This window comes from Mustela lutreola, chromosome 1, assembly GCF_030435805.1.
Source record: "Mustela lutreola isolate mMusLut2 chromosome 1, mMusLut2.pri, whole genome shotgun sequence".
Lineage (NCBI taxonomy): Eukaryota > Metazoa > Chordata > Mammalia > Carnivora > Mustelidae > Mustela > Mustela lutreola.
The window spans coordinates 233,954,091-233,976,552 of NC_081290.1; the positions used below are offsets into that span (position 1 = coordinate 233,954,091).

Genomic DNA, 22,462 nt, shown 5'->3' on the forward strand with positions numbered 1-22,462 from the left:
CCCACAGAGCTGGGAGCCTGATGCAGGGTTCCATCTCAGGACCCTGGGATCATGCCCTGAGCCAAAGGCAGATGCTTAATGACTGAGCCACGCAGGCATCCCTGAGTTGACACGCCTATGACGGGGATATAGAAAACCAGAACAGCTAATATATGAGACACACATGTGTTTAGGGCCCGCACAAAATCTTTTTGTGTTTGGAGGGTTTGAATATAGATCCTAGGACCTTCTCTTTTAATTATGTCCCAGTAATTATAAAGTCCCAGGCTGAAAATGAACATAAGTACTAGCAAAGGATTGATAAATGAAGAGACATTTGATGCTCCCCAGGTCACTGGAACACTTAAATATTTGTGATTCACCTATGCCTTGCCCAGAGAATATCAGCCTGAATAATTTGATGTTCTTGTAATCCAGGCTACCCATTGCTTTTCAAGAATCATCCCTTCATTCCATTCACTTGACATTCCTCCAAACCTATAAAATTCCAGCCAAGCATTTTGTTTAGCCCCCAGTACACTCAGCTTGAGGTCTTGATTTGTCCTTGAGTATGCCTACCTGTGAATCAGGCAGCACAGACACCTGACCTAGCTGGGAGGGCCATAACTACAGGGAATATGGGCCCTGAGATGCTTTTCCAAGAGTTTGAATTTCTACAGCCACACACTGAAAACATGACCCCTCACTTACTTCTTTGTAAATAATATCTGTTTGTCTTAAAAAAAAAAAATCATATAAGTTTGGTGCCCCTGGGTGGCACAGTTGGTTGAGTGTTCGACTCTAGGTTTTGGTTCAGGTTGTGATCTCAGCATTTTGATCTAGGGTCAGAATCTCAATCTTCTTGAGATTCTCTCTCCTTTTGCCCCCCTCTCTCATGCTCTCTGTCCCTCCCAAAGAAATAAATACAACCTGAAAAAAAAAAAAACCCATGTAAGTTAAGTATTGTGTGTATTTAAAAAAAATATTTTTAAAAAGATTTTATTTATTTATTTGACAGACAGAGATCACAAGTAGGCAGAGAGAAAGGCAGATGGAGAGAAAGGAAGCAGGCTCCCTGCTGAGCGGAGAGCCAGATGTGTTCAGTCCCTGGACCCTGGGATCATGAACTGTGTTGAAGGAAGAGGCTTTAACCCACTGAGCCACCCAGGCGCCCCTTAAATAATATAATAAACATTAAAAATGATAATGTAAAAATAATAAAATGGGAGGGGAGAGGCTCAGTGAGTTCCTATAGGCCATTCTGGAAATGAGTCTCAGGTCTATATGGCTTAAACACTTTCAGTGGTTTTATATTGCCTGTATTGGCCATGAGCTGTTCTACATGCTAGAGATTTGTGAAGTGTGGGGGTAGTTGGATCAGATTACCTGGAAGAGTTTATAATCTCCTGTTGTTCCATGGTTACATGATTTGAAGCTGTGCGAATAGAGCGCCTTCTTATTTCTCACAAAATTGTCTTTTTACTGCTCATTGTGACCTTTTGTGTTTTTCTTATAAAGCCATTTGCCTTTTATTGTGCTAATTATCTCATTCCTGTTTTTCCTTTTGCTAATCTAAGTCACATTTCTTATGCATCTCCTAAGTGCATATATTCACAATTTATACTGTATAGTTTATATATAGTAAAGACTCATGTTTCCTTTAGTTTAATGCAGTTAGTATCTACTTTTATCATACTATTTTAAGATCAACCCAGGAAATACTTTGTCATTGGCAGCTTAAATCAGAATAGAGGATGCATTCTGTGGTTTCCTTTGATTTGCAGGATTGATTTGAGGATTGGTCTTACCTGGGATTTATATCACCATTCTCTCTCTTTTCATCCTGCTTTATCCAATACTGAGTAATTGACATATCCTCCATTTGTTATAGAAATTGCCCTTGTTGCCTCATTGATATGGAGGTCCTATGCAAGTCTGGGATTTATGTGATCTATTGCTCTTACTGTTGTGAAGTATCCAAATGTTAAATTAAATTGAATATTACAGGAAGCCTGGAGCTCACAAGGGAAGATTATATGATATCCTTTAAGGCTAGTTGTAAAAATTTAGGGACAGCTCTTATGCAGTCAAGCCAATTTTTCCCTTATATTCAGGTAATGGTTTTTCTATCACTTACTACATTTTGTGGATATTATAGTTTTACTAAGAGTCTGACATTGGGAAGGGATTCTGTGTGGTGAGGACAGATTTTATTTCTTCTGCACATTTTCGTAGCCAAGTTGGATTGACAAGTTTCCTGGCTCCCATGAAATCCAAAAGTATTATATTAAGTTGCTTAAGCCTGGAAGTGAGACTGGGTTTGGTTTTCTGTTATTATTTCCAGGATACTAAAGGATCAAAGATATTGCAAATTATAGCTCTCCACTGAGGAACTAAATAATTTCTGTTTGAACAGTCTAGGATTCTGGGAACTTGTTACTGGGTGTGTCTAGGGAAAGTTAAGTTGCCTAGAAACAAAGGGCTGAATCCACCATGCTTTCTGAACCCAAAGCTGAGTGCATTACGTTTTTTTTTAATTCCTTTTTTTCCCACAAAAAAAAAAAAAAAAGAAATGATAATTATGTGATGTGATGGAGATATGATCCAACACTGAGGTGTAATCATTTTGCAATGTATATGCCAAGTGATTTTCTTTTAAAAGGCTCTTACTCAGAAGATTATGAAGGACAATCTCATAATGAGAGTTGAGACACCAAGCAAACATTCAGAAAACTGGCAGGATGCTTGCTGGGATGGGATTTTTCAGATACTCTTACACTGTTGCTCTCCTTAGAAAAGCAAAAGAGTACTAATCTGCTTGGACACAGAGTCTGGGTTTCCAAACAATTACCTGAATCAGGACATTTTCTGTGCTTTAGGTAAGTAGCTGCCTTCCTTTCCTGTGCCGTATCTAGGGGCATAGACCTGCTGTCTCTGGAAGTCCAGGCCTCCTCACTCTTCTTCCTGCTTCTAACATCTGCTCACCCCCATCCCATTGGCTCTTCCTCTTGGCAGCAGCTGAAGAAAGGGGCTCTCAGACTCACTAACCAGACCTCCGTCTTTCTAAAGAGTGTAGAAGAGACTGTATCTGGGCCCCAAGGTACTCACTTTGCTTGTCACAGCCTTCTCTAACTCTCCACATCCTGAAGGAGCCTGGAAAAATATGCAACTAAGATACTACCTTTATACCACTGGCTGGATGCCTTAGTGAGTTGAGTTGCTATTCCCTAGGGATGTCCAAGCCATAGCCACAGAGGATAGTCTGTGCTTACTTTTTTCTGGGCAACAGAAAATGTGTGGGATACATGCGTTGGCATAGAGGGCACCAAATGAGATATTTGAGCAACTGAACTGTGGAGGAGATGCCTAGAATCGTCATTATCTTTAGGTTTATCCATTCTACCATATCTGTAGGAAATTTTATTGGCCTTTTCATTTTTTTCTTTTATTGTGCCTTTTAATGATACCAGATCAGGCTTCTGGAGTCCCACTGAACATTTTCTGCCAACCCCCCACCCCAGTAGAATCTTTCAGACACTCAGGGTTCTTTGTGTCTCTGTCCACTCACTCCATGGCCCCCAGGGCTCAGGCAGGTTAAGTGCCCCTACTTCCTGTGTCTGTTCTTCATGTAATATCATTGTGAAATCAAAGTCTCATTCTGTTGCACAGTGAATATATAATTCAAGTAACTGGAGGAGACAGATGGAGAATAAATTGTCCGAAGACAGAGAGAGATGAATGAAGGCACACATCTTTACTGAGAGCTTCCATATCTCTGTTTTTGTGTTTTTAAAACAGAGTGTCTTCCATCCTAGGAAACTTTTTTTTTTTTTTTTGCTATTGTGTTCCATCCCCAGGAGTTTCTTCTTTATCCTAATAGAGTAAAATAAACTGAAAACCCGAAGAAGCCACACATCTGAAATAGAGCAGTATCTGGTGTGTGTGTGTGTGTGTGTGTGTGTGTGTGTACATGCATAGCATCTTTATTGAGATAGAACAGATGTGCAAAAAACTGTACTTATTCAATGTATACACTTTAATGAATTTGGATCTAAGCATTCATTCATGAATTTATCATCACTATCAACGTAATACACATATCTATCAACTCCAAAAGTTTCCTTGTTATAATGTCAAGATTTCTTTTTTTTTAAGTCTGAATAATATTCTACAGTATGTATCTACCACATTTTCTTTATCCATTCATCTTTTGATAGACACTTGGGTTGTTGGATATTGGGTGTTATGAATAATGGGGCAATGAAAATGGGAGTACTAGATATGTGAGAAATAGATCTCAACATAATAAAAGATTTTTATGACAGGCCCACAGCTAACTTCATATTCAACAATGAAAAACTCAAAGATTTCCTTTTAAGATCAGGAACCAGGCAAGGATGGCCATTCTTTCCACCTCTATTTTTTTTTTTCCACCTCTATTTAACACAGACCTGAAATTCCTAAGAAGAGCACTTAGAGAATAAAAAGAAATAAAAGCATCCAAATTGTAATATAAGATGTAAAATTATCTTTCTTTGTAGACAACATGATCTTATGTATGGAAAACGCCCGAATTCCTTAAAAATCCTGTTAGAACCAATACACAAATTTAGTGAAGTTGCAGAAAACAAAGTCAACATAAAAACATCAGTTGTGTGTCTATATATGAACAGTGAACTATCCAAAAACAAAATTAATAAAACAGTCCCATTTACGATGACATCAAAAAGAATAAAATACTGAGATGAGGTGCCTGGGTGGCTCAGTCAGTTAAGTGACTGACTTCAGCTCAGGTCACGATCTCAGGATCCAGGAATGGAGCTCTGCATTGAGCCAGGTGTTGGGCTCTGTGCGCAGCAGGGAGTCTGCTAGTCCCTTTTCCTTTCCCTTTGCACCTCCACCTACTCATGCTCACTCTTCCAAATAAATAAATAAATAAAATATTCTTAAAAATAAAATGGGTGCCTGGGTGGTGCAGTTCTTGAGCATCTGATTCTTGGTTTTGGCTCAGTTTGTGATCTTGGAGTGAGACCAGTCCCAGCCAGGGGCTCCATGCTCAGAATGGCATCTGCTCCAGACTGTCTCTCCCTTGGCCTCTCCTTGCTGTGCTTGCTCTCGCTCTCAAAAAAATAATCTTAAAAAAAGAATGAAATGCTTAAGGTAAACTGGATCAAGGAGGTCAAAGACTTATATACAGAAAACTATAAATTATTGATGAAAGAAATTTAGTCCCAAATAAGTGGAAAGATATTGCATGTTCACAGATTAAAAGACTTAATATTGTCACAAAAATCCATATTATCCAAAGTGATCTTTGAATTCAGTGCAGTTCCTATGAAAATTGCAATTCCATTTTTTATAGAAATAGGAGAAAATAATCCTAAAATTCATATGGAGCCACAAGAGATCCGAAATAGTCAAAGTAGTCTGAGATAGAAGAACAAATTTGGAGGTGTGACATCTCCTGATTTTAAAGTACTTTGTAAATCTACAGCAATTTAAAACAGTATGGTATGGGTACCTGGCTGGCTCAGTTGTAGATGAGCATGCTGGCTGTAGAGATTATTTAAAAATTAAAAATATCAGTATTCTATTGGCATAAAAACTGACATTTGGTAATGGGAGCCCAGAAATAAATGGTATATATACAGTCAACTGATTTTTGACAAGGTTCCCAAGAATATGCAATGGGGAAAAGACATTTTCCTTAACAAATTGTTGGTAAAACTGGGTATCCCCATGCAAATGAATGATATCAGTCTCTTATTTTATACCATATACAAAAAAATGGACCTGAAATTATAAAACTCCTTAAAAAAACAGAGAAGAATTTTTATGACTTTGGACTTGGCAATAATTTATTAGATATGGCCCAAAGGCACAATCAATAGAAAACAAAATTAGACAAGTGTAACTACAGCAAACTAAAAATTTAATGCACAGCAAAGGAAACAACAGAGTAAAAAGGCAACCCATGGAATAAGAGAAAATATTTGTAAACCACATACCTGATAAAGGACTAATATAAAAATATATATAAGTAACTCTTCCAACTCAATAGCAGAAACCCCAAGTAACCTATTAACAAATGGTCTAAGGAATTGAATATACATTTCTCCAAAACATACAAAAGGCCAGCAGGTATATGAATAGGTGCTCAACATCACTCGTCACTAATGAAAAGCAAATCAAAACTACAGTGAGATATCATCCCACAGCTCTTAGGGTGGCTATCACCAGGAACGAAAGAAAGGAAGGAAGGAAGGAAGGAAGGAAGAAGGTAGGAAAGAGGAGGAAGGAAGGAAAGGAAAGAAAAGAAAAGAAAGAAAAAGAAAGAAAGAAAGAAAGAAAGAAAGAAAGAAAGAAAGAATGAAAGAAAGAGAATGATTCAAATAATAACAGATATTGGTAAGAATGTGGACAAATTGGAACCTGTGTGTACTGTTGGCAGTGATGTGAACTGGTGTAGCCTCTCTGGAAAACAGTATTCAGGTTCTCAAAAAGAAGCAGAACTACCATATCATCCAGTTATGCCATTCCTGGATGTAAACCTAAAAGAATTGATGTCAGGATTCAAAGAGATATTCACAGAAGCATCTTAAAAGAGCACTTATATTCCCAAACATTGGCCTCCAAATCCTATTTCAAATTGCCAACTCCCCAGTTTTCTGCCAGTGTGCCTGCCAGTGAAGATAGTGCCTGCCTCACTGGTCTTTTGGAGATGACTTTTAAATGAAGATGTATCTACCCCAGGAACATCCAATTTTAAGAGCTGAGACATGGGGAGTTAGAGAGGAGAAGGGAGTTGGGGGAAATTGGAAGGGGAGGTGAACCATGAGAGACTATGGACTCTGAAAAACAATCTGAGGATTTTGAAGGGGTGGGGGGTTGGAGGTCGGGGTACCAGGTGGTGGGTAATATAGAGGGCACAGATTGCATGGAGCACTGGGTGTGGTGAAAAAATAATGAATAATGTTACGCTGAAAATAAATAAAAAGTAAATTTTAAAAAAATGAGCTGCGGAAAAATAAAATGAGTGAGTCTCTACCAATACAATCTGAGGCAACTGTGGAAGGCTGGAGGAAATCCGTTCTTGAGCACGAAGATGCTTTTTGGAGCAAAGGATGCCCATTCGCTCCACATCTGTGAAAAGCTACATCTATAGCTTCCATTGCTTGGGGTATGGCTTGAACTTAATAACAAGTTTTATTGAATAAACATCAGGATATTTCTTCAGGAATTATAATTTATAAATAGGTTTATTCAAATTATGTTCCTGAAGCAATGTCTAGGCCAATCCCTTTAATGGGTAATGAAGACATTCAGTGTAAATGAGTGAATCAGTAATTGCCTTCCAGGAAGTAGAATACATTAGTAAAAAGATGATTTCAATAGCAAGTGGCAAATTCTTTGAGAGAGGTGTATGCCAGTTTCAAAGAGAGTGGAAGAGAGAAGATGAGGGAATAACAGAAGACAGAACGCTTGATCTCTTCCTGGAAGGACAAGAGTCTTCCAGTTAAGGTGGGAAAGTAGTAGGTGACTACTACAGTAAGAGACAAAGCTGGGGATCCACTTCCAAGGGCTGTAGAGTTATGGGTTCATCCTCTGCTGCCTGCATTCGGAGGTAAACTGGGAGAGGAGCGCTGGACCCTGTACCCAGAGATCTTCATTTCTGACCAGATCCATTGGCTTTGTGCTACATTCTTTCACTGTCTGCCTTCCTTCCTTCCTTCATTCACTAAAACATTATTTATTAAGGAATGTATTCTTTTATGCTAGACCCAAGTTAACCATTGAGAAGACAGAAATAACTAGAACATCATCACTGATCCCTACTTTCAAAGTCTCATACACAACTGTATATAATTATAATATAGAGCTTTAAGCACTGCAGTTGAAGAAAGCACAAAGTGCTTAGAGATCACTGTAGAAATCCCTGGCTTTGGATGGGATTGGGCAAAATCCCAATTCAAGTGTTAATGGAAAGCACATTCTAGTCAAGAAGAAACTGAATTATTTTGGTTCCTCTGCATTCTGATTCTGCATTCTTAACACCAATGGATTAGCTTACCCAGGCTCAGTCTTAGAATCTCTCTCAGCATTCATTCAATAATGACCTGAGAGACTGTGTTGTCTCTCTTGAGATTATAGGATTTGGGGCATAGGGCTTGGGGCTCACTTGCCTTCCCCCTCTTCCCCTCGCAGACATGTGCTCATGCGCAAACACACACCACACACATACACACTTTTTCTGCAGATTCATTTGAAAGTAAGTTGTAGACATTGCAATACTTCTCAATAAACATTAATCATATGCCTCCTAAAGTAGATTCTCCTACAGAATCACAAAACTATTTTCAAATCTAAGCAAATTACACTAAACTAATAATATTACAATATAAAATACGTATTCAGGTTTCACAATTATCCTAATAATTACTGGTTAATGCTAGTGCTTGGTTGTAATATCCTTTTAATCTCTTTTAATTTAGATTAATTCCCCAACATTTTTTTAGTAAAATTAAATTTTTAAGGATGCTCGGTCAATGTGTGTATGTGTGTGTTTTTCAATGTGTGTATGTGTGTGTGGTGTTTCCATATTCAAGATTTTTCCAATTACTTTCCCACAGTTAGATTCAGGTTGGACAATTTTGGTAGGCATTTTACAGGTGTGATTTTGTGTCCTTATTGCTCAAATCAGAAGTTATATAACATTAGATGATCTTATTATTGGTTAAGCTAAATTTGATCACTTGCTTACGGTGGTCCCTGGGAGTCTCTTTATCATAAAGACATATTCATCCTTTCCTATTAAGTAAATAGCTTGTTCAGTGATACTTTGAAACTGTGTGAATATTTTTTCCCAGTATCTTTTCAGCCGTTTTTGAATATTTTTAAATTACATTAAAACTGCAAAAGGTAATTTTCTAAATCTACGAGTACTTTATAAAGAAGAGTTCTTTTTTCATTCTTTTCTTCCTCTTTGTCTTAAATACCACTGTAAACTCACACTTTCTTTAAAAATTCAATTTGTTGTAACTGTTCGCTATCAAAATTATTTTTAATGTTCTATTTGACCCATCTGGAGCCACTGGTAGCCTCTTCAAATGAGTTTCTGTGTATTTTTTCACCATGACCTTACAGTTTTTATGTTCTTTATTTCTACAGGGCATAAACTATTCCAGTATCATTTTATAATTTTTTCTGCTTCATACTGAGAGTTAGTCATTGCTCCAAGGATTCTAGGTTATTTAGAGTGGGCTATGGTATTTAAAACCAGTATGTGGGCCCCAGCTTTGCTCACTGCTTCTGGCATTTTCAGAGGACAAAGAAGAGAACTATAGAGGTAAGATTTTAAGAATACATCTAATTTTCCCATTATTAACTTAACTTTAGCTTCCCTTCTCTTTTTCCGAGACTGTTATCACAGTCTCTTAAATGTGTTTCTTGCATTCTTTTTCTCCACTTTCGCCTTTCTAACTTGTAGCACACAGTTAAACCTGTGTAACTTTTACAAAGCAGTAGGCTTCCCATGGCTGACTCTTAAATAAGGAATGAGGGCGGATATTTCCCTGAGGTCTGAAAGGCCCCAAGGAGCACAAAGTATGCTCATCATTTCTATCTCATCTCCTGTCCTTCTCTCTCCAACACGCACAGATTATGAGGAGCCACATCTAACTACTCACGTTTCCACAAACACACCAGAGAGTTCCACACCTCAATGTTTTGTTTTAAGGAGTTATGTATTTATTTTAGAAGGGTGGTAGAGTGGGAGAGAGAGAGGGAAAGAGAGAATCCCAAGCAGATTCCCTGTTGGTATGGAGCCTGCCAAGGTGGGCTCAGTCTCAGGACCCTGAGGTCATGACCTGAGCCCAAATCAAGAATGGGTCACTTAACCAACTGAGCACCCTGGTGCTCCACACCTCAGTGGTTTTGTGTTTTACATTCTTTCCCCTTTATTAGGTATGCCTTCCCCTTCCCCACCTTTTCTGTGTGACAAAACTCCACTCACCTTCCATTCTTCTTCCCTGACTCCTTTCTCATTTCCTCTTGATGAGACAGGAAACCCTCTTCCAGGTTCCTGTAGCACTTTGTGTGTACCTATCATAGCCTTATTACATTTAATTTAATTGTGTATTTAGAAGCTTCTGTCCTGCAACAGAGGGACAAGACCACATATAATTCATTTTACTATCCCTAGTAATGAGCACAGAGTCTCTTGCACAAGTAAATACTGAATTAAAAAGCTGAAGTTAATGAGTGCAGGAAAGAATCAAGAAGACTGTTTGTCACCCATCAATTTGACGGTATCCAGTTGTCATATTCTTGATAATGTGTCTGGGTCAGGGATCTGAGTAAGGGGTTTCTGGACATAAGACTGGCCATGCTTTTCCTCATATTCTGTGGTGTTTCTTGGTTTCATCGGCCTTGCCTCTTCTCTCTCAGCATTCTGAATATGGCCTCCCTGATGGGCTTGGATTTCACACTATAGATGATGGGGTTGAGCACAGGGGGCACCACCAGGTACACATAGGCAATGAGAGCATGTACAATATGAGGCAGGTGCCTCCCAAAACGGTGGATCATTGACACGCCTATGACGGGGATATAGAAAACCAGAACAGCTAATATATGAGACACACATGTGTTTAGGGCCCGCACACGCTCTCTGGGAGAGGCTAGGCCCAGCACCGTATGAAGAATAAGGGTATAGGACAGGACGATAAGCAAGGAGTCTACACCCACTGTGGATAAAACTACATAGAGCCCATAAAGGATGTTGACAGTAATATCAGCACAGGCCCGTTTCATGACATCTGCATGGAAACAGAAGGAATGGGACAGAAGGTTCTTATCAGGGCAGTAGTTCAGTCGCTTCAGTAAGAAGGGCCCAGGAAACAGGGATATAGTGGCTCGAGCCACAATGGCCAGCCCAATCCTAATGATGACACTATTGGTGAGGATAGCCGCATAGCGAAGAGGGTTGGAGATGGCCACAAAGCGGTCAAATGACATGGCCAGGAGCACCGACGACTCCACCACAGAGAAAGAATGGAGGAAGAACATCTGGACCAGGCAGGCATTGAAGCCGATGAGCCGATGGTCAAACCAGAGCACAGCCAGGGTGGTGGGCAGTGTGGACAGAGTGAGGCCCACATCGGTGAGGGCCAGCATGGACAGAAAGTAGTACATGGGCTGGTGCAGGTTGGGAGTTCTCCTTACAGCCAAGAGGATCAGGCAATTTCCAGTGAGGGCCACCGTGTACATGGAGGAGAAGGGGATGGAGATCCATCCATGAACAGCCTCCAGCCCTGGGATGCCAATCATTAGGAAGGCATGTGGCTGGAAGAAGGAGATATTGACATAGGACTGGGAAGGCAGCATCTTTGGAAAGTAGTTGAGGTTTCCAGAGAGATGTGGCCTCTTCAGTCTGGGAAGAAAAATAAGGACAAAATCATTGGAAAATGGAGTAGCTCTGATATTTGGTGACATGAGTTCCTACATGGAAGCAAATATGCAATGTAAGGAGATTTAAAAATGTACACCTAAAAACCAACTAGAGAATGACCCTAATTTAAATCTATTGTCTACAGCAGTGTCATTTTATAGTGTAACACTGATTTCTTTGTATTTTGAAGAAAGCAGTGTTTTCTTTAAGAATATGGGTTGATCCTAAAAAGCCTAATAAAAAGTGTTTTATTTTAAACAAGAAACAATGGTCTCATTGAAGTAAATAAACATGTGATAGAAGACTAAAGGGTCGATAACATGAGTTTGTTATCTTTCTTTTCTTGGATTCACCTTTAAATTTCCAAACAGATAAGTAAATAAGCAAAAAACAAAAAACAAAAAACAAAAAATAAAACAAAACAAAAAAACAACCCAACCCCAAAGAGCAACACCAAAAACCCCTCTAAAATAGGTCAATAAAAACTACATAAGGGCAATAGTCAATGAATTATTTTTTAGCAAAGATTTAAAAAACCTATCAAAAATAAATCTGAGAGCTGAATGGTGTTTTACTATGAAGCTTAGGTGTACAGTTATGCTATATCTTACCAATGACATAAGATTACTCTGAAGTCAAGAATGACCTTTTTTTTTCTTTGAAGGAGATGACAGAATTTGATCTCTTTGCACGTATTCTAGTAGAATATTTAAAAGAGAATATTTGAAATAAAGTTTTGACAGTATCAGTTCTATCATCCCCCATTTCTTCTCTCTCAGACATATTTTGGATAAATATTAATTCCTGGTAGAACTCACCCCATTCAAAGATGAGTAACAGAAAATTCCAACATATAATTTGTGCAGACATAGTATGTAAAAATTAAAAAGGATAAGAGATGTTAAAGGTGTATAAAAATACTCTTTGAGATAAGGAACTATTAAGGAAGGAGAAGAAAATTATGGATAAAAATTTGCGAATAAGTGAATGAAACCATGAACCAAATTAAAATATTTGATATTAAGGTATAAAAATGAGTTGGTAATAAAAAAGAAAGTGAACATCAAAATGGTAAACCAAAGAAAATAACATACTCCAAGATGGAGAACAATGTTGAAAATAATGAAATATAATTAAATGAAAACAATGATAAAAAGTAATTAGTCTATAATAAAGATGCTAAATAAATAGTAGAATTTTAAACATAATAGCTATTCCTGAAGAAGAGTAAAATAAAAATGAAAACCAGAAAGATACTAAAATATGTCATAAAATATTTTTCTGAAAATTGAAAAAAATGTAAACATTAAAGTTTTTGTCAAGTACTAGGAAATAAAACCAATAAGCAAATATATATGTATTTAAGTATGGTAATTGTATTACAAGAGTAAACGAAAATTATATAGGTGCTCTGATAAAAGCAATGAATCTCAAAATGAAAAAATTACCACTTATCTCAGAAATCTCTTGACCACTAGACTACAAAGAAAAGATCAATGTTCATAGAGAGTTGCAGAAAAATTGATGTAATCTACACATTATTAATATATTTAGATATTATTCAGGAGGAAAAGAAAAAAAATACAAGTCAATATATTTGTATTATTATTTATAATATGGGCTATTATTAGTATAGGATACATCATTTGAGTCATTATTTTAGTGCATTTGGGAAGCAAAATTTTTAGGGTAAGAATGGAGGATATGTATGTAAATTCAAACAAGTTAGTTAAAATGCTGTAATCATGAAACTGAGAATATCAACTTGGGAATATCAGAGTAAGCTCAAGAGATATTTCTCCTTTAAATAATATATATCTTCTTTCTGATGGAGGCATAATACTCCATAGTGTATATGCACCACATCTTCCTTATCCATTTGTCCATTGAAGGGCATCTTGGTTCTTCCCACAGTTTGGCGACCGTGGCCATTGCTGCTATCAACATTGGGGTACAGATGGCCCTTCTTTTCACTCCATCTGTATCTTTGGGGTAAATACCCAGGAGTGCAATTGCAAGGTCATAGGGAAGTTCTATTTTTAATTTCTTTTTTTTTTAAAGATTTTATTTATTTATCAGAGAGAGAGAGGGGGAGAGAGTGGGCACAGGCAGACAGAATGGCAGGCAGAGGGAGAAGCAGGCTCCCCGCTGAGCAAGGAGCCCGATGTGGGACTCGATCCCAGGATGCTGGGATCATGACCTGAGCCGAAGGCAGCTGCTTAACCAACTGAGCCACCTAGGTGTCCCTCTATTTTTAATTTCTTGAGGAATCTCTACACTGTTCTCCAAAGAGGCTGCCCCAACTTGCATTCCCACCAACAGTGTAAGAGGGTTCCCCTTTCTCCACATCCTCTCCAACACATGTTGTTTCCTGTCTTGCTAATTTTGGCCATTCTAACTGGTGTAAGGTGGTATCTCAATGTGGTTTTAATTTGAATCTCCCTGATGGCTAGTGATGATGAACATTTTTTCATGTGTCTGATAGCCATTTGTATGTCTTCATTGGAGAAGTGTCTGTTCATATCTTCTGCCCATTTTTTGGATAAGATTGTCTGTTTTGTGTGTGTTGAGTTTGAGGAGTTCATTATAGATCCTGGATATCAACCTTTTGTCTGTACTGTCATTTGCAAATATCTTCTCCCATTCCGTGGGTTGCCAACTTTTGTAGCAACATGGACGGGACTAGAGGAGATTATGCTGAGTGAAATAAGTCAAGCAGAGAGAGTCAATTATCATATGGTTTCACTTATTTGTGGAGCATAACAAATAGCATGGTGGACATGGGGAGTTAGGAGAAGGGAGTTGGGGGAACTTGGAAGGGGGGGTGAACCATGAGAGACTATGGACTCTGGAAAACAATCTGAGGGATTCTAAGTGGTGGGGGGGGTAGGAGGTTGGGGGAACCAGGTGGTGGGTATTAGAGAGGGCATGGATTGCATGGAGCACTGGGTGTGGTACAAAAACAATGAATACTGTTATGCTGAAAATAAATTTAAAAAAATTTAAAAATACATATCTTTTAGCTTTATTTACAGAAAATAGCTACAAACCAGAACAGTTCAGTAACAAGGAACACACCTAATGCTTAGATGCCCTTTCCCCCAATTTCATAAATGGATGATAAGCCTTCCCCTGGAAATACACCAAATGACCTTGGATATCTTTTAATAGTAGAAAACAGGGAACTAAAGACAACTGAGATTATTTTTAAAAGACAAAGAAAGTCAACTCAGAGAGTCTCCGACTTGCCAAATATGGGTCAACCAAACGTCAGTGAGAATAATAACTGCTGCAGATCAAAACACAGAGAAAGAGAGAGTGTTAAGGCTAGCTAGTGTATGTGTAAGTATGAGATCAGCAAGGGTAGGCATTCAGTATTCTAAAAACTGACAAATAATCTACTTTTCTTCTATAATTGTAGCATGGTGTAAAGAAAGGAACTGAAGGTGGGAAGCTTCTCTCCACAGAAGCATTCCAGCTATTAAGAAGTAATAGAACTGGGTGCCTGGGTGGCTCGGTCATCATGATCCTGGGATCTTGGGATGGAGTCCTGCATTGGCCTCCCTGCTCAGGGGAGTCGGCTTCTCCCTCTTCCTCTACCCTGCCCCCGCCCACTTGTGCTCTCTTTCTCTCAAATAAATATATAAAATATTAAAAAAAAAAAGTAACAGAACTGACGTAATACTTTTTAACAAAACCAAAAAATGATGGCAGAAAAATCGTCAGGGGCTGATATTATCACAAATGAGAGAAAACTAGACACTCTATTTTACTAAATTAACAGGCCTGTCTCTTATCTACCAGTTTATAGAGAATATAGGAAACACTGGGCAAACAGATATGTTTAAAGACACCAAGAAATGTGATGAGTAAAATCCAAACAACAGAAAGAAAGCTTCCAGGACAAAATTTCAGTTTTTTCCATAAATAAATTATAAGAAAATTTTTTAAAAGGGTGAAAACCTACAGATTAAGAGAGATTTGATTCATATCAACCAAATGCAATGGAAAAACCTTGTTAGGATCTTGTTTTGAGCAAATCAAATATAAAAAGTAAGCAGACTATGGGGTGCCTGGGTGGCTCAGTGAGTTAAGCCTCTGCCTTCAACTCAGGTCATGATCTCAGCGTCCTGGCATCGAGCCCTGTGTCAGGCTCTCTGCTCAGCAGGGAGCTTGCTTCCTCCTGTCTCTTTCTGTCTGCCTCTCTGTCTACTTGTGATCTCTGTCAAAAAAAAAAAAAAAAAAACCTTAAAAAAAAAGTAAGTAAACTAACATTCAGAAATACTTTTATTCTTGATGATGATCTTTTTTTTTGTGTGTGTGATTATAATACTATGGCTGTGTTTTAAGATTTGAAAATATTTATAAAATAAGACATTATATTGACTTCAAAATAATTGGATAAGTGGGGGCCACCTGTGGTAGGAATTGTGTAGTGCCAAGTTACCAAGAGAGGCTATAAGCTTATGATTTTGGTAGGTAGTTGTAGGTATATAGAGATCAAGTCTGTCCTCTCTAATTTTGAGACAGGATTTTATTATTTTTCATAATAAAATATGAATAAATCAACAGTTTTACTCTGTAAAAATAACATTTAATGGGAAGATATTTCTAATTAAACACGGTGAATTGCACACAAACATTTACTCTTTCCAAAATCTCATTTAAATGATAGCAAAAATTTTAAAAATATATTATCTGACAGTGGCAGAAGAACAGGATGGGATATAAGGTATATCAACAATATCACGGATGAGGAGCAATCATAAGAAGAATGGAAAGAAACTGGCAGAAAGGAAAGATGGACAATATTGAAAACAAGGGAATTGAGGAAAGGTGAGCCTTCCCAGCTCTCTTTCACCACTTGGTTCACAAAGGCATGGTAATCAGCATTACTCTGTACCACCGTAGGCCACTATGGGAAGCCAGACCTGTGCGACAGAGAATGCTTGTGGAGAAATGCCAGTCTAGACAAGAAGAAGGATAGCTGAGATGCTGAACCAGAGGTCAAATGATCTCGGAATGCCAGATGGGAAGAGAACTTGGCTATAAAGGACCTGTCTCCCTAGAATGTGGTCTGAGCTTTAAACTCCCTGAACCTCAGATAGGTAGCCTCCTTCAGGCCCTCTTCTCCAAGCAGGAGATAGGACCAGTATTTCTCATGGTCCAAGACTGATTATTTCTCTTTCTTCCGTGTTATTTGCAAATTCTGTGCACAGAAATTCTGTGTTATTTGACTCTTCCCACTGTTATCTACATCTGAGGCTAAGGTGCTGGTGGTCACCCATCTGGGAAGTGGAGAAGGGGATGTGATGAGGCCATAGGTTACTCACCCTGGCTATTGTTCCAGGTTGCTCTGCCGTGCCACATTCTGCAAGAGCCCAGGAGGTCTTTGTGGCAGAGGGATTGAGTTTTATCTCATTACACAAGGACGTCTTGGCAGCAGTGCCTGTCTCCAGGGGAGGTCAGGTTTGGGCCACTATGGAGTGACTCTGCCCAGATCCCTGGGGAATGGAAAAGTTAAGGCTAGCTTTGGAATCAGGGGAAATGTTTGAAAGAATTAAACAATAAGGGGGTGGGTGCTGGCACAGATTCTTCCCACATTCAGCCTAGGGCTGAGTCAAAGTTCAAAAAGGAGGGAACCTGGACAGTGGAAAGAATATGTACTACAGAACCAGGCAGGCTAGGGTTTGAATACTTGTTCTGTTTTCCTCACCATATACAAGCTTTGTCTCCATTCTTTCTCACTTTCTGGAGAGTTCTGCCACAAATTCACCTCAGCTCATACCTCAGTTGATTTGGACTGTGGTCATTCACCTACAGTTGCTTTCTAGGGATACACTGATCTTTCTCCTCTTTGATTTTAGCTGCCCTCTCCCAGCTGAACTGGGCCCAGCCTATCTACTTTACTCCCCCTGAGATGATAAACAAACTTAGGGGGAAAAAAATCACACACCTTTGAAATCTTTTATCAAAATGCTTTATGGCCATTAGCCTGAGCTGAGACTTCTGCATCACTCTGTAATTTCTTTCAGTTTTTATATTGTCACCATTCTTCTCAAGCTCTTTACTCAACCTGCCAATCTCTTCTCCAAGCAGCTTATTTGACATTTCTCCTGACTTCCCATGGGAAATGGAGGCCATCACGTGTGCCTTCTCTAAGGTTCTTGGACAACCCATCTGCTCTTACTCACTTCCACTCCAACATCTATGTCCTGCCAGGAAGACCATTTAATGGGACACGGTGCTTCATGTCAGCCCCCTCTCCATCTTCTAACCACTTCTTTGTTGTGTGCCCATCACATACCGTTAAAAAAAATTTTTATTTTGACTGCCATAACATGTAACCTAAGACTCTTTTAAGGTATTTTTCATTATTTATTTAGTTAGTTTTCTTACATTTTTAAAAAATTTAAAAATTCTTACATTTTTAAAAATTTTTTAAAAATTTCATCATTTATTTAGTTTTCTTACATTTTTAAAAAATTTCATATTTAAAAAAATATGTATGTAAAAAATACATAATTTAAAAATTAAAAATTTCAGTTTAAAATAAACACTAATATACAGTGTTATATTAGTTTCAGGTGTATAATATAATGATTCAACAATTCCATACAAGGCCTGGTGCTCATCATGACAACTATTCTCTTTAGTCCCCATCACCTATTTCATCCATCCCCCCACCTCCCCTCTGGTAACCATCAGTTTATCAGTTTGTTATCTATAATTAAGAGTCTTTTTCTCTCTCTTTTGATCTCTCTCTCTATTTTGATCTCTTTCTCTCTATATCCTTTGCTTATTTGTTTCTTAAATTCCACATAGGAGTGAAATCATATGGTATTTAACTTACTTTGCCTAGCATTATACTCTCAGATTCCTTCTATGTTGCTCCAAATGTCAAGATTTCATTCTTTTTTTATGCATACACACACACACACACACACACACACACACACACAGACACACACACCACATCTTCTTTATTCATTCATCAACCAATGGATGCTTGGGATGGTTCCATATCTTCGTTATTATAAATAACACTGGCATAAATATTGGGTGCATGTTTCCATTTGAATTAGTGTTTTTTGTTCTTTGGGTAAATACCCAGTAGTATGATTGCTAGATCTTAGGGTAGCTCTACTTTTAACTTTTTGAGGAATCTCCATACTGTTTTCCACAGTGGAAGCACCTGTTTGCATTCCTACCAACAGAGCAAGAGTTTTCCTTTTTCTCTACATCCTTGCCAACATGTGTTGTTTCTTACGTTTTTTTATTTTAGCCATTCTCACAGGTGTGAAATGATATTGCAATTTTGATTTGTATTTCCCTGAGGATAAGTGATGATGAGCATCTTTTCATGTGTCCGTTGGCCATCTAGATGCTTCTCTGGAGAAATGTCTGTTCATGTCTTCTGCCTATTTTAAAATTGGATTATTTGTTTTTTGGATGTTGAGTTTCATAAGTTCTTTATAAGTTTTGGATACTAACCCTTTTCATTTGCATATTCTGTAGGTTGTCTTTTAGTTTTCTTGATTGTTTCCTTCACCATGCAGTAGTTTTTTATTTTTATTTTTTTATTATTTTTATTTTTATTTTTATTTTTTTAGAGACCTGTCAAAAGACACAAGGTATCAGAATGGATAAAAAAACAAAACCCATCTACATGCTTAGTAGTTTTTTATTTTGATGAAGTCTCAATAGTTACTTTTGCTTTTGTTTCCCTTGTGTCAGGAGACATATCTAGAAAAAAGTTGCTATGGCCAATGTCAGAGAAATTATTGCCTGTGCTCTCTTTTAGGATTTTTTGTTGTTGTTTCCAGGTCTCATATTTAGGTCTTTGATCCATTTTGAACTTATTTTTGTGTATGATGTAACAAATTGGTCCAGGTTCCCAATACCATTTGTTGAAGAGACTGTCTTTTTCCCATTGGATATTTTTTCCTGCTTTGTTGAAGATTAACTGACCATATATTTGTGGGTCTATTTCTCAATTTTCTATTCTGTTCCATTGATCTGCGTGTGTGGTTTTGTACTAATACCATACTGTTTTAATTACTAAGGCTTTGTAATGTAACTTGAAGTCTGGAATTGTGATGCCTCCAGCTTTGCTTTTCTTTTTCAAGTTGTCTTTGGCTATTTGGGGTCTTCTATGGTTTTATACAAATTTTAGAATTGTTCTAGTTCTGTGAAAAATGCTGGTGGCATTTTGATAAGGATTGTAGTAAATGATTAGATTGCTTTAAGTAGTATAGATAGTTGAACAATATTTGATCTTCTAATCCATGAGCGTGGATTGTCTTTCCATTTTTTGGTGTCATCTTTAACTTCTTCCTCAATATTTTATAGTTTTCAGAATTCAGGTTTTTTACCTCTTTGGTTAGGGTTATTCCTAGGCATATTTCTATTTTAGGTGCCATCATAAGTGGGATTGTTTTCTTGATTTCTCTTTCTGCTGCTTCATTATTGGTGTATAGAAATGCAACAGAATTGTAATGAGCACTGGGTATTATATAAGACTGAGGAATCACAGAACTGAACTCCTGACACAAATAATACATTATATGTTAATTAATGTATTGAATTTAAACTAAAAAAATAAATCTTATAATAAAAAAGAAATGCAGCAGATTTCTATACATTGATTTATTTTTTTATCCTGCAACTTTACTAAATCAGTTTATCAGTTCTAGCAGTTTTTTGCTGGCGTATCATGTCACATGCAATTAGTGAAAGTTTTACTTCTTCCTTACTGATTTGGATGCCTTTTTCCTTTTTCTTTTTGGTCTGATTTCTGTGGCTAGGATTTCTAGTACTATGTTGAATGGAAGTGTTGAATGGAAGTGGACATTCTTGCCTTATTCCTGACCTTAGGGGAAAACCTCTCAGCTTTTCTCTATAGCTAAGCTATATTAGCTGTAGGTTTTTCATATATGACCTTCCTTACATTGAGGTATGTTTCCTCTGAACCTACTTTGTTGAGGGTTTTTATCATGAGTGAAAGTTGTAATTTGTCAAATGCTTTTTCTGCATCTGCTGAAATGATCATGTTCTTTTCCTTTCTCTTATTGATGTGGTGTTAGTTGATTTACAAATATTGAACGACTCTGCAATGAAAGAATAAATCCCATGTGATTGTGGTGAGTGATTTTTAAAAATGTATTGTGGAATTCAGTTCACTATTATTTTGTTGAAGACTTTTTCATTTATGTTCATTAGGGATATTGGTCTGTAGTTCTTTTTTTAGTAGAGTCTTTATCTGGTTTTGGTATCAGGGTAATGCTGCCTTCATAGAATAAATTTGGAAGTTTTCCTTCCATTTCTATTTTTGGAAAAATTTGAGAATAGGTATTAACTCTTCTTTAAATGTTTGGTAGAATTCCTCTGTGAAGCCATCTGGTCTTGGACTTTTGGTGTTTGATTAGTGATTAAATTTCTTTATTGGTTATTTGTTCAAATTTTCTATTTCTTCCTGTTTCAGTTTTGGTGGTTTATTTTCTAAGAATTTATCCATTTTTTCCTAGGTTGTGCAATTTTCTGACATACAGTTTTTCATAATATTCTCTTATAATTATATTTCTGTTCTGTTGGTTATTTCTTCTCCTTTATTGTGATTTTATTTATTTGAGTCCTTTCTCTTTTTTTCTTGGTAAGCCTGGCTAGAGGTTTATCAATTTTACTGACTTTTTCAAAGAACCAGATCCTTGCCTGATTGATCTGTTCTACTCTCTTTTGTTTGTTTGTTTTGTTGTTTGTATATCATTTATTTCTTCTATAATCTTTATTATTTCCTTACTTCTGCTGGGTTAAGGTTTTGTTTAATTTTATTTTTCTGGGTCCTTTACATGTAAGGTTAGGTTGTTTATTTGATATTTTTCTTACTTCGTAAGGTAGGCTTGTAGTGCTATAAACTTCCCTCTTAGAACCACTTTTCCTGCATCCCAGATTTGGGACCACCATGTTTTCATTTCCGTCTGTTTCCATGTACTTTTTTTTTTTAAGGAATTTTTTTTAAATTTCTTTTCAGTGTAACAGTATTCATTGTTTTTGCACCACACCCAGTGCTCCATGCAATCCATGCCTCTATAATACCCACCACCTGGTTCCCCCAACCTTCCACCATCTGCCCCTTCAAAACCCTCAGATTGTTTTTCCGAGTCCATAGTCTCTCATGGTTCACCTCCCCTTCCAATTTCCCTCAACTCGCTTCTCCTCTCCATCTCCCCTTGTCCTCCCTGCTATTTGTTATGCTCCACAAATAAGTGAAACCATATGATAATTGACTCTCTCTGCTTGACTTATTTCACTCAGCATAATCTCTTCCAGTCCCATCCATGTTGCTACAAAAGTTGGGTGTACTTTATAATTTCTTTTATCTCCTGGTTGATCAATTCATTATTTAGTAGCATGTTATTTAACCTGCATGTATTTGTGCTCTTTCTAGATTTTTTTTCTCGTGGTTGACTTCTACTTCCATAGCACTGTGATCAGAAAAGATGCATGGTATGACTGTGATCTTAAAATAGTTGTGGCTTGTTTTGTGGGCTAATATGTGATCTCTTCTGGAAAATGTTCTGTGTACACTAGAAAAATTGTATATTCTGCTTTTTTTTTTTAGCATAGAATGTTCTGAATGTATCAAATCCAGCTGTTCCAGTGTGGCATTTAAAGCCACTTTGTTTCCTCATTGATTTTTTGTTGTTGTTGTTCCATTGATGTAAGTGGAGTGTTGAAGTCCCCTACTGTTACTGTATTCTTATTGATTAGATCCTTTATGTTTTTTTTTAAATTTTATTTATTTGACAGAGAGAGATCATAAGTAGGCAGAAAGGCAGGCAGAGAGAGGGGAAGGGAAGCAGGTTCCCTGCTGAGCCAGAGCCTGACATGGGGCTCGATCCCAGGACCCGGGGGTCATGATCAGAGCTGAAGGCAGAGGCTTTAACCCACTGAGCCACCCAGGCACCCCTAACTCCTTTATGTTTATAATTAACTGTTTCATGTATCAGGGTACTCCCATTTGGGTGTATAACT

The 22,462-nt window shown here is 37.5% G+C and overlaps 1 protein-coding gene across 1 annotated transcript; it reads right to left on the reverse strand.

Moving 5' to 3' along the window:
• Positions 1–10,398: 10,398 nt before the first annotated feature.
• On the reverse strand, positions 10,399–11,364 carry LOC131833834 (olfactory receptor 51I2-like). The gene has a single exon (XM_059177699.1). The coding sequence runs from the start codon at positions 11,362–11,364 to the stop codon at positions 10,399–10,401; it is 966 nt and encodes a 321-aa protein (XP_059033682.1).
• Between the last annotated feature and the right edge of the window lie 11,098 nt (positions 11,365–22,462).

Excerpts from the sequence above, each read along its gene's own strand:
- LOC131833834 (XM_059177699.1), bottom strand. The coding sequence starts at position 11,364 with ATGCTGCCTTCCCAGTCCTATGTCAATATCTCCTTCTTCCAGCCACAT.